This window comes from Mustelus asterias, chromosome 24, assembly GCF_964213995.1.
Source record: "Mustelus asterias chromosome 24, sMusAst1.hap1.1, whole genome shotgun sequence".
In the NCBI taxonomy this organism is placed as follows: domain Eukaryota; kingdom Metazoa; phylum Chordata; class Chondrichthyes; order Carcharhiniformes; family Triakidae; genus Mustelus; species Mustelus asterias.
In genome coordinates, this window is record NC_135824.1 from 54,096,857 (window position 1) to 54,109,223 (window position 12,367).

At 52.3% G+C, this 12,367-nt stretch overlaps 1 protein-coding gene across 1 annotated transcript; it reads right to left on the bottom strand.

Annotated features, from left to right (window-relative positions):
* Nucleotides 1-3,065: 3,065 nt before the first annotated feature.
* Nucleotides 3,066-6,843, bottom strand: LOC144511399 (interferon regulatory factor 2-binding protein 1-like). The gene has a single exon (XM_078241716.1). It carries the CDS (start codon nt 6,828-6,830, stop codon nt 5,256-5,258), a length of 1,575 nt encoding a protein of 524 aa, XP_078097842.1. The 5' UTR covers nt 6,831-6,843; the 3' UTR covers nt 3,066-5,255.
* Nucleotides 6,844-12,367: the final 5,524 nt, after the last annotated feature.

Here is a 12,367-nt window from a genome sequence, read left to right on the forward strand (position 1 = left end):
TTTTCTTTAAAATGAGAAATATATCTATCTCCTTCTTGAAACCATTCAATGATTCAGACTCCACCGCGCGATGGGGCAGCGAGTTCCACAAATTCACCACCCTCTGCGAGAAGTAGTTCCTCCTCATCTCAGTTTTAAATCTACCGCCTCTCGACCTGTACCCTGTGTCCTCTTGTTCCAGATTGCCCCACAAGAGGAAACATTTGGTCTACATTTATTTTATCAGCCCCTTTTAAAGTTTTATATACCTCGATCAGATCCCCTCTCGTCCTTCTAACCTCCAGCGAGTATAAACCCAAACTGTTTAATCTCTCCTCGAACATCAACCTCTTTCATCCCCGGCATCAATCTGGTGAACCTCCTCTGAACTGCCTCCAATGCCACCGCATCCTTCCTCAAATAAGGAGACCAAAACTGGACACAATACTCCAGATGTGGTCTCACCAACACCCGATACAATTGCAACAACACTTCTCTACTCTTATACTCCAGTCCTTTTGCAATAAATGCCAACATCCCATTTGCCTTTTTTATTCTGTGCTGCATCTGCATATCGACTCTCTGCGGTTCATGAACACAGACACCCAGATCCCTCTGTCCGGATGCACCTTGAATCTGCTTTCCAATAATTTGCCTATTTTTTCTGCCAAAATGGATAAGCTCACACTTATCCACATTAAACTCCATCTGCCAAATTTTGGCCCATTCTCCTAGCCTATCGATACCAGTCTGTAGAATCTTTATATCTTCATTAGTGCCTGCTTTCCCACCTAATCTCTGCTGGTCATTAGACTGGCCCTGCCTGTTCATCCTATTAACCTCTATCTTCCCCTCACATACTAACCTGTTTTGTTTCCCATTAACCATTATACTTATAGTTTTACCCTTCCCTTCCCTTCAGCCGCCCCCCCCCCCTCCCCCCACAACCACCAGTTTAAAGTCCTTGGTCCCAGATCGGTTCAGGTGGACTGTCCCAATGGTACAGATCCCTCCTGTTCCAATACTGATGCCAATGCCCCATGAAATGGAATCCCCCCCCCTTCCCGCAAAACTCCTTTGTGACATATTTTGTCATCTCACTTCCCTTGCCCTTCCCTTTGCACCACTTGCCCCTATACCAACAGTATAAAATCCACGACACTTCTACATAACCCGCGACACTCCTACCTTTCTTCAGTTCTGAAGACTCGCACTGGACTCGAAACGCTAACTGTTTCCCCCTCCACAGACGCTGCCAGACCCGTTGAGTTTTTCCGGCACTTTCTCTGCTTGCATTTCGGATTGATGTGGAGATGGCGGCGTTGGACTGGGGTAAACACAGTAAGAGTTTTAGCAACACCAGGTTAAAGTCCAACAGGTTTATTTGGTAGCAAATGCCATTAGCTTTCGGAGCGCTGCTCCTTCGTCAGATGGAGTGGATATCTGCTCTCAAACAGGGCACAGAGACACAAAATCAAGTTACAGAATACGGATTAGAATGCGAATCTCTACAGCCAACCAGGTCTTAAAGGTACAGACAATGTGAGTGGAGGGAGCATTTGGCACAGGTTAAAGAAATGTGTAATGTCTCCAGACAGGACAGCCAGTGAGATTCTGCAAGTCCAGGAGGCAAGCTGTGGGGGTTACTGATAGTGTGACATAAACCCAACATCCCGGTTTAGGCCGTCCTCATGTGTGCGGAACTTGGCTATCAGTTTCTGCTCAGCGACTCTGCGCTGTCGTGTGTTGTGAAGGCCACCTTGGAGAATGCTTACCCGAAGATCAGAGGCTAAATGCCCGTGACCGCTGAAGTGCTCCCCAACAGGAAGAGAACAGTCTTGCCTGGTGATTGTCAAGCGGAGTTCATTCATCCATTGTCGCAGCATCTGCATAGTTTCCCCAATGTACCATGCTTCGGGACATCCTTTCCTGCAGCGTATCAGGTAGACAACGTTGGCCGAGTTGCAAGAGTAGGTAACGTGTACCTGGTAGATGGTGTTCTCACGTGAGATGATGGCATCCGTGTCGATGATCCAGCACATCTTGCCGAGGTTGCTGTGGCAGGGTTGTGTGGTGTCGTCGTCACTGTTCTCCTGAAGGCTGGGTAGTTTGCTGCGGACAATGGTCTGTTTGAGGTTGTGCGGTTGTTTGAAGGCAAGAAGTGGGGGTGTGGGGATCTCACTGGCTGTCCTGTCTGGTGACAATACACATCTCTTTAACCTGTGCTTAATGCTCCCTCCACTGACATTGTCTGTATCTTTAAGACCTGGTTGGCTGTAGAGATTCGCATTCTAATCAGTATTCTGTAACTTGATTTTGTGTCTCTGTGCCCTGTTTGAGAGCAGATATCCACTCCATTTGACGAAGGAGCAGCGCTCTGAAAGCTAATGGCATTTGCTACCAAATAAACCTGTTGGACTTTAACCTGGTGTTGTTAAAACTCTTACTGCATTTCGGATTGCCAGCATCTGCAGTATTTTGCTTTTGCAACACCACTCGTCACTGTTGGAACTTTAAATAGCCATCAAAACATGTTGTGGAGTAGTTTCTAACCGCGATGATGGCAACCGTCTCCTAGCGCTTTCTCCCACGAGCTACTCTGTTGACAAGAGCATCATCATGGGAACACCACAGGTCCCAAGTCCGCTCTATGGGACACATCTGACTGGCGTTCGGCTTAGAATTATAGCCAGTCTCTCTCTGTCCCTGCTGCAGCCTCCATAAATGATCGTGTGGTTTGGAGTCACGGTCAATGCAACGGGGATCTTTCATTCGGGTGTCAGCTAGGTTGACGTGCCTCTTCTCTTGAACCCCAAGGGTCGTCATTGGCCTGAAACGCAAGCTCAGCTCCTCTCTCTCCACGGACCTTACCTGACCCGCCGAGTAATTTTTTTTTGTCTGTATTATGGAAAGAACCTTCGCTGCACGCGCTTTCCAGAAGGCGGCTCACCACCAGGGCAACTAAGGATGGGCAGAAAAGGCCAACGATCAAGGTTCTACACCACGCCAGACAAACCCGCCTGCACATCTCATTTGGATGCCATCTTTTATCGCTCGTTCCATCATTCAACAATTCAAATCCCAGTAAAAAGGGCTTTATTTCGTGGGGATTTAGAATTTAAATATATAAAAAAAAAGAACATTCTTCTGTTAAACCATGATTATCACCAGCTACAGTAATTACAGATTATTACAACAGGAGGGGAGGAGGAAACAGGCAGTACAATCACAGGAATCAAGAGACGCAGCACACACTGGTAAATCAGATCACACAATGGAAACCTCCCCAGATGCTCACTGTTACTTGCAAGGGGTGTAGTAGTTTTATCATTTTCTTTTTAAAAAAAAGTTGCATTTTATACACACACGAGATGATCAAATAAAAAAGGCGGAAACCAGTCAGTCATTATAATTACAGCATTTGATTAAGACCCACCCCGCTCACAGCTCTGGCCAAGGCTCAGCCTCACAAGGCACTCCACTGCCCACCAAGGCTGTACCCAAAGTGCTCGCTGCGGAGGCGGCCAAGGAATCAAGAGGTCTCTCATCGGAGGCAATCTTTCACATGCGCCGTCCTGAGCAAACTGCAGTCTCAAGTCACGGAGGCCCGCCGCCACGAGTGGTTAGCTCAGCACACCTTGTGGGGTTCATTGACAGCCAGGGTAAATCGGGCTCACTGTCTACCCTCCGGTACAGACTCCTGCCATATTGTGCTGGCCGAACACGGATGAAACGCCTTTCACCCCCACACAAAAGGAAGGCAGTCATGGAGGTTAAAACGCCCGGCTTCACCCTCGATGGTACACACCACTTGCGCTTATCTTTTACCCTGAAGGCAGTTCGCAGCCATCAAACCACAGCCCCAGACCATCGGCTGAGAATCCATCTTCCCTTCTCCCACTGCGTGGCTGCTGATCTTATGGGGTTTGGGTGGTGGTGGGGGGGGGGGGGGGGGAAGAGGGGACGGGAGGGGGGGGAATGTCGCCAAGTGGAAGACCAGCCATCCCACTCCGTCGCCTTGTCTTTCAGACGGCGGGAATTCACCGAGGCCATTCGACCAAGGGGAGCATCGTTGCCAGGGGTCTGTCACCCGCTCGTTCAGTTCGCACACGTTCCCAGGAGTAGTCGCCACACAGCAAGCAGGAGAGCGGAACCCCCACCCTTCCTTTCCTTAATCTAGGGGGTGGAGCGGATAAGAGTGCCACGGTCAAGTGAGACACCCCCCTCCCAAATCAATCCCCTCACAAAACTGTTAGCAGATAATTAAGCACGCACCAGGTTTAGTGTCCCAGCCTGGCTAATCTGCGCCTTAACCAATCGAGTAATCGAGGAGCTGGTAGAGGTCTTGGTAAGACAAGTGATTCGAGAAAGCTCCCAATCGACCCTACAACCAAACACAACCTCGGGATGCATCCGCAACCCTGGCAGTTCAACCTGTGGTGGGTCCATTTATTTTTTTCTCTCTTCTTAAAATGTCAACCCGTGAGGGCTCTGGACCGGAGTTATACTGCGTAGTGTGAATCTGCATGATGCTAGGACACCAGTTCCTGGAAACAATACACACTGCTCACCCACCACGCCCCCAACACACACACCCCTTTCCCCAATTTTGAAAGCAGTACTCAAATCTTCATTGCTGTCTATGGCACAGTGATATAGTGATTGGGCAGTGTACAAACACAAGGGGGGGGTGGAATGGGGAGAAGAAAAGTCACATTAAAACATCATAGACGCCTCTTGTTGCATTTCTCCAACTGGAATGGGAAGGGACGCCGCACAACGGATAAACACACGTACACAAACGCACATATACAAAAAAAGGTGGTTGTCCAGAGTCCAATGAACGTGAAGTGATTAATCCAAAAAAATACCAGTGTCAACAACTGGGTGTTCAGTTACCCCTGTAGCACCTCAAAGTCCACGACGTGGGCACCAAAGCGATTGAAGTTCGAATCATGTTGAAATCTCAAAAGAATTAAAAACTGCCGCAATATGGCAGCCAGTGCCGCCCCCCCCCCCCCCGTCCTCCACTGAAGACCCAGCGTCTGTTGCCAAAGTTGCCCACGGGGGTGGAGGATTGCGGCAAATGCCCCACGACTGTCAATCTGTCCTGGGAATCCTCCAAGCAGGCAAATTAATCCCATCGTCTTTTGTGTGTGTTTTTGTTTGGTTGGCAGAAACATCTTGGCCCATCTGCGGATGGGGGGGGGTGCAGGAAGAACAGGGCTGCAGACGGCTTCCGCTTTTCGACACACCGACCCAAATGGCGCCGGGACTCACGGGTCCCTTTCCTTCTTCACCTTGATGTCACCCGCCAGGATGGTAGTGATCTCCCCTTGCATGAACGCCCAGGGCACGTTGGAGCCAATGAGCGGGCACTTCTCGCCGCTGGGGCAGTACACCTCGCCGCTGGCCCCCTGCGACTTGATGCTCTCCCGTGAGCAGGGGAAGCAGAACTTGTGGCCGGGCACCGAGGGGCACTGGACAAAGTGGGTGTCCTCCAGACGCTGGTGGCAGATGGTGCAGCAGAGCGGGCTGTTGGAGGAGTCGGGGGCGCCGGGGGGCTCGGAGCCCTGGCCCGCCTCCACCGAGGAGGGGCCGCCGGGGTCCCCGTTGCGGGAGGCCAGGCGCCGCTGCCCGCTCTGGCCGGGCGGCGTGGTGGAGTGGACGGCCTGGCCGACTTCCTTGGGACCCAGGGAGTCGGCGGCGGCCGAGTGCCCGATCTGGGCCGGCCCGCCTTCGGGCGCCAGGTGGGAGCTGCCGACGGCGGAGGGCCAGGGCTGGCCGTCGCCGGGCGCCGCCTTGCCCGCGTCGGGCTCCCGCTCCGGCGAGGCTTTGCGGCGCCGGGTGGCGGGACGGGACGCCCGGGGCCCCGAGCAGCTGCCCCCCGGCTCGGAGTGGGGTTCGGGCAACAGTTCAGCCGGCACGGCCTCCTTGAAGAGGCGGGCAGCTTCCGTCAGGAGCTGGGCCAGGGGTCTCCAGTCGCCCAGGCCGGGTCTCCTCTCGTACTCCAGGCACTCCAGGCCCGGGGGGTTGCCCCCGGCCGCCGCCGCCTCCTTGGCGCTGTCGGCCAGCATGTGGCGGCAGGCCTCGGTCACCCCGGAGTGCACGGCGCCCGAGCCGCTGGGATACTCGATGAAGAGGCGCAGCTCCAGGGCGCGGTCAGGGGGCCGCTCGGCCGCGTCGAAGGCCAGCACCCGGGCCAGCAGCGAGGGCTCGGCCCGCAGGCGGAGGGGGAATGGCGCGCAGTCGGCCAGGCCCAGCAGCGAGTCCCGCACGGCGGCCGGCCGGCCCTGCCACTCCTCGGCGCGGTGTCGCAGGGCCCGGCTCAGCTCGGACAGGGCAGCCTCGGGGGCGACGGCGGCTGCAGCAGCAACAGCAGCAGCGGCAGCCGCCTTCTCCCTCAGGGCCCTCTCCAGCTCCGGCCGCCGCCCTAACTCGAGCCCCGGGCCCGGGCGCGAGGTTAGGCCCAGCGGCGTGCGGCGCGGCGCGGCGGGAGGATCGGGCGGGAATTCCGCCAGGAGGAGGCGGTGCTGCTGCTGAGGAGGAGGAGGAGGAGGCGGGAGGGGAGTGCGGGGCCGGGCCTGGGCCTGGCTCGCTGCTGCTGCTGCTGCTGCTGCTGCCGCCGCCGCCTGGCCCGGCGCCGGCAGCCCGTGGGCCCGCTTGAGGTGGCGGGTCTGCTCGATCACCAGCTCGATGCGGTCCGCCCCCTCGTAGTTGACGCAGCCCCGGCACACGGCCTGCGAGAAGTCCCAGATCATGGCCCACGGCATGCGCGGCAGGTCGCACAGGTAGCACGAGTGGCGGCGCGACGAGGCGGCCGAAGCGGCGGGCGGAGGGGCCGAGCCCATTCTCGGGGGCGGGGTGGGGGGGGGGGGGGCGGGTGGACAATGGAGCGGGACGCGCGCAGGCTGCACGGGGGGAAACTAGGCCTCACGCCACCCCCCCACTGCGCCGGCGCCGGCGCCAGCCGTCACCGCGCCGAGCCCGTGACGTCGCCGCGCCGGATGCGGGGGCTGCCCCGCGGCCTGCTGGGATTTGTAGTCTTAACGCTGACTGCAGTGCAGTCCTGATGTGGAGATGCCGGCGTTGGACTGGGGTAAACACAGCAAGAAGTTTAACAACACCAGGTTAAAGTCCAACAGGTTTATTTGGTAGCAAAAGCCACACAAGCTTTCGGAGCTGCAAGCTCCTTCTTCAGGTGAGTGGGAATTCTGTTCACAAACAGAGCATATAAAGACACAAGCTCAATTTACATGAATAATGGTTGGAATGCGAATACTTACAACTAATCAAGTCTTTAAGATACAAACAACGTGAGTGGAGAGAGCATCAAGACAGGCTAAAGAGATGTGTATTGTCTCCAGACAAGACAGCCAGTGAAACTCTGCAGGTCCAGGCAACTGTGGGGGTTACAAATAGTGTGACATGAACCCAAGATCCCGGTTGAGGCCGTCCTCGTGTGTGCGGAACTTGGCTATCAGTTTCTGCTCAGCGACTCTGCGCCGTCGTGTGTCGCGAAGGCCGCCTTGGAGAACGCTTACCCGAATATCAGAGGCTGAATGCCCGTGACTGGAGTGCAGTCCCCCAGCCCATTGATACAACTTACACTGGGGGAAGGACCCAGTCAACAACAACAACTTGCATTGGGGAAGGACCGAGGCAACACCAACTTGCATTGGGGAAGTACCCAGTCAACAACAACAACTTGCATTGGGGAAGGACCGAGGCAACAACAACTTGCATTGGGAAGCACCCAGTCAACAACAACAACTTGCATTGGGGAAGGACCCAGGCAACAACAACAACTTGCATTGGGGAAGCACCCAGGCAACAACAACAACTTGCACTGGGGAAGGACCCAGGAAACAACAACAACTTGCACTGGGGAAGGACCCAGGCAACAACAACAACTTGTATTGGGAAAGGACCCAGGCAACAACAACAACTTGCATTGGGGAAGGATCCAGACAACAACAACTGATTTTCACAGTAAGTTCATTGCAGTGTTAATTTAAGCTGATTTATGACAAATAATTAAACTTTAAAAACAACAACAACTTGCATTGGGAAAGGACCCAGGCAACAACAACTGATTTTCACAGTAACTTCATTGCAGTGTTAATTTAAGCTGACTTGTGACAAATAATTAAACTTAAATCAACAACAACTTGCATTGGGAAAGAACCCAGTCAACAACAACAACTTGCATTGGGAAAGGACCCAGTCAACAACAACTTGCATTGGGGAAGCACCCAGTCAACAACAACAACTTGCATTGGGGAAGGACCCAGGCAACAACAACAACTTGCATTGGGAAGCACCCAGGCAACAACAACAACTTGCATTGGGGAAGCACCCAGGTAACAACAAAAACTTGCACTGGGAAAGGACCCAGTAAACAACAACAACTTGCATTGGGAAGGGACCCAGGCAACAACAACAACTTGTATTGGGGAGGGACCCAGGCAACAACAACAACTTATATTGGGAAAGGACCCAGGCAACAACAACAACTTGCATTGGGGAAGGATCCAGGCAACAACAACTGATTTTCACAGTAAGTTCAATGCAGTGTTAATTTAAGCTGATTTATGACAAATAATTAAACTTTAAAAACAACAACAACTTGCATTGGGAAAGGACCCAGGCAACAACAACTGATTTTCACAGTAACTTCATTGCAGTGTTAATTTAAGCTGACTTATGACAAATAATTAAACTTAAATCAACAACAACTTGCATTGGAAAAGAACCCAGTCAACAACAACAACTTGCATTGGGAAAGGGCCCAGTCAACAACAACTTGCATTGGGAAAGGACCCAGTCAACAACAACTTGCATTGGGGAAGCACCCAGGCAACAACAACAACTTGCATTGGGGAAGGACCCAGTCAACAACAACAACTTGCATTGGGAAAGGACCCAGTCAACAACAACAACTTGCATTGTGAAAGGACCCAGTCAACAACAACAACTTGCATTGGGAAAGGGCCCAGTCAACAACAACTTGCATTGGGAAAGGACCCAGTCAACAACAACAACTTGCATTGGGAAAGGGCCCAGTCAACAACAACTTGCATTGGGAAAGGACCCAGTCCCACAAGTTAATTTTAAAAAATTTGCAAATCATCCAGTCAACAACAACTTTCATTGGTGAGTGATTGTCAATGATGCTCGGGGTGTGGGTGTCTGTCACCGTGGTGGAAGAGTGCATCTTTCTTTTTTCAATCGTGGGACATGGGCCTCACTGGCTGGCCAGCATTTATTGCCCATCCCTAGCTATCCTTGAGAAGGTGGTGATGAGCTGTTTTCTTGAATCGCTGCAGTCCTGGATGGGACTGTGGGTTGACCCACAATGCCATTAGGGAGAGAATTCCAGGATTTTGACCCAGCGACTGCGAAGGAACGGCGATATATTTCCCAGTCAGGATGGCGAGTAACTCAGAGATGGAACTTGCAGGTGGTGGTATTCCCATGTATCTGCTGCCCTTGTCCTTCTAGATGGAAGTGGTCATGGGTTTGGAAGGTGCTGTCTCAGGATCTTTGGTGAGTTGCTACAGTGCATCTTGTAGATGGTACACACTGCTGCTACTGAGCGTCGGTGGCAGAGGGAGTGAATGTTTGTGGATGTGGTACCAATCAAGCGGGGCTGCTTTGTCCTGGATGGTGTTGGGGTTCTGCAGGTGATGTGTTCCAGTAAACTGGGGAAAATCCAATCCTGCCATCTCTTAAAGGTGAGGCAATGCCCAAATAAGGATTTTCCCATGCTCCTGCCAGTGGGTTCAATGGGGGTAAAGAATTTGGCCCAAAAATCCGGTTTTTAGGCCGGTGTAGATTTTCCATGGTATCTTCCATCGGTACTGGCGGATCAGGAACTCGCTGGAGGCCGGCAAGAAGCTGATTCCATTTTCAATTTTTTTTAAAGTTTATTTATTAGTGTCACGAGTAGGCTTACACTAACACTGCAATGAAGTTACTGTGAAAATCCCCTAGTCGCCACACTCCTGTTCGGGTGCACTGAGGGAGAATTTCGCACGGCCAATGCACCCTAACCAGCACGTCTTTCAGACTGTGGGGGGAAACCGGAGCACCCGGGGGAAACCTACGCAGACACGGGGGAGAACGTGGAAACTCCGCACAGGCAGTGACCCAAGGCTGGAATCGAACCTGGGTCCCTGATGCTGTGAGGCAGCAGTGCTAACCCACTGTGCCACTCACGAAAGTGTTGTAAATATTGGGTCTGATTTCATCCCTCAACAACTGGCTCTCTGGATAATAAGATGCTTGGGACGCAGAGCAAATAATTATCCACAGAGACAGGAGGGAGAGGATCGAGGATTAAGATTTCGGCAACATTCAGATTATGTTTAACAGTTTAGCATCCATCTCGTGAGTGACCCTGGGAATATTGAGACAAGAACTATTTTCTTATCATTGCCTCCAACAACCCCAACCAGCGAGAATTCTCCATTTCCCCCGACTCAAGATCTTTCCCACACCCACATTGTTATGAAGGCCTTGCTTCATACTGCTATGAAGTTGAGTTGGTAAAGATATAAAGAATGCTTATAAAGATATAAAAGAATTATAAAATACTGCTAGAGGGTAGGAAAACAGTGTGTGGTTCCTTTTAAAGGCTGCTTTTGAGTTCTGTGCTAAAATGCAGAGTACCCACAAACTCCAGGTTGCAACATTTATTTCAAGCATTGTGCCACTTACGAAAGTGTTGTAAATATTGGGTCTGGTAACAGACTTTTGCATTTTGTTAGCCTATGAGTTTAAAGAAGACACTCAGCTAAAGGAACCCAACAGATTCGAATTTGCTACTGTTGTCAATCTCAGGCCAGAAGACATAGGAGCAGAATTAGGCCACTCGGCCCATCGAGTCTGCCCCGCCATTCAATCATGGCTGATATTTTTCTCATCCCCATAACCCCTGATCCCCTTATCAATCAAGAAGGCCAATCCGAGTACAGGAATGTTGATAGGTCATTAGGATCATAAAAGAGAAACTCAACTGCCTGGAGTTCAGTTCCAGCCGGGGTTGAACCAAGAGTTCAACCAGAAGCAGAGCCAGATCAGCTGAAGCAGTAAAAGGCAGTTAGATCAACTGGAGCAGTTGGTTCTTAACTCTGCTAGCTTCAGAAAGGTCTTAAGATAACTCACCCTCTGACCAGCAGAAGGTACAAAATCAGACAGCGCTTACAGACAGCAGACAACTACCGAAGAACTCCAAAACTTCTGAATGCTATCAGACCTGGTTGTATATCTTCTTTGAGAGTGACTAAAATTCTGTTATTACTGTTTTGGTAATGAATATTCCTTGCATTATTCGAACAGCATTTCAGCCGAACCGTACCTTAGTTAACTTGTTACTTGTTTAGTTAAAGTTCCTGGTTATTTAAATAAACTACCTTGTTAATTACTCATTAAACGCGAGTGTGAGGCCTTTATGTTAATGACTTCTAAACATTCATGTAGAACAGTTAACACCTTCCCAAATATTTTTACCAGATTATGAGGCGAAGGGGATTAACCTCTGTGTCATAACACCATTGAAAATGATTTCCCTTAGCTATTCAGCTGAAAAGACATTGAGTGGACAGGAGGTTCCACGCAACCCATCACATACCTTGCGGTAGCGGAGGTGGCATGCCTGGTGCGGGGTGCGGCGGGGGGGGTGGTGTGGTGTTGATGATTGGAACAGGGATGAACGTGAGGTCGGGGGTGGTTATGGTGATGGTGGGTTTGTTTTAAAAGGTTATTTACTTTATTAGTGTCACAAGTAAGGCTTACATTAACACTGCAATGAAGTTACTGTGAAAATCGCCTAGTCGCCACACTCCGGCGCCTGTTCGGGTTACACTGAGGGAGAATTGAGCATGGCCAATGCACCCTAACCAGCACGTCTTTCGGAGGAAACCGGAGCAGCCGGAGGAATCCCACACAGAAAAGGGGAAAATATACAAATTCCACACAGACAGGGACCCAAGCCGGGAATCGAACCCGGGTCCCTGGCGCTGTGAGGCAGCAGTGCTAACCCACTGTGCCGCCATGTGGGTTTGGGGCTGGGAGTGGGGCAGGGGCTGGGAGTGGGGCAGGGGCTGGGAGTGGGGCAGGGGCTGGGAGTGGGGCAGGGGCTGGGAGTGGGGCAGGGGCTGGGAGTGGGGCAGGGGCTGGGAGTGGGGCTGGGGCTGGGGCTGGGGCTGGGGCTGGGGCTGGGGCAGGGGCTGGGAGTGGGGCTGGGAGTGGGGCAGGGGCCGGGAATGGGGCAGGGGCCGGGAATGGGGCAGGGGCTGGGAGTGGGGCAGGGGCTGGGAGTGGGGCAGGGGCTGGGAGTGGGGCAGGGGCTGGGAGTGGGGCTGGGAGTGGGGCTGGGGCTGGG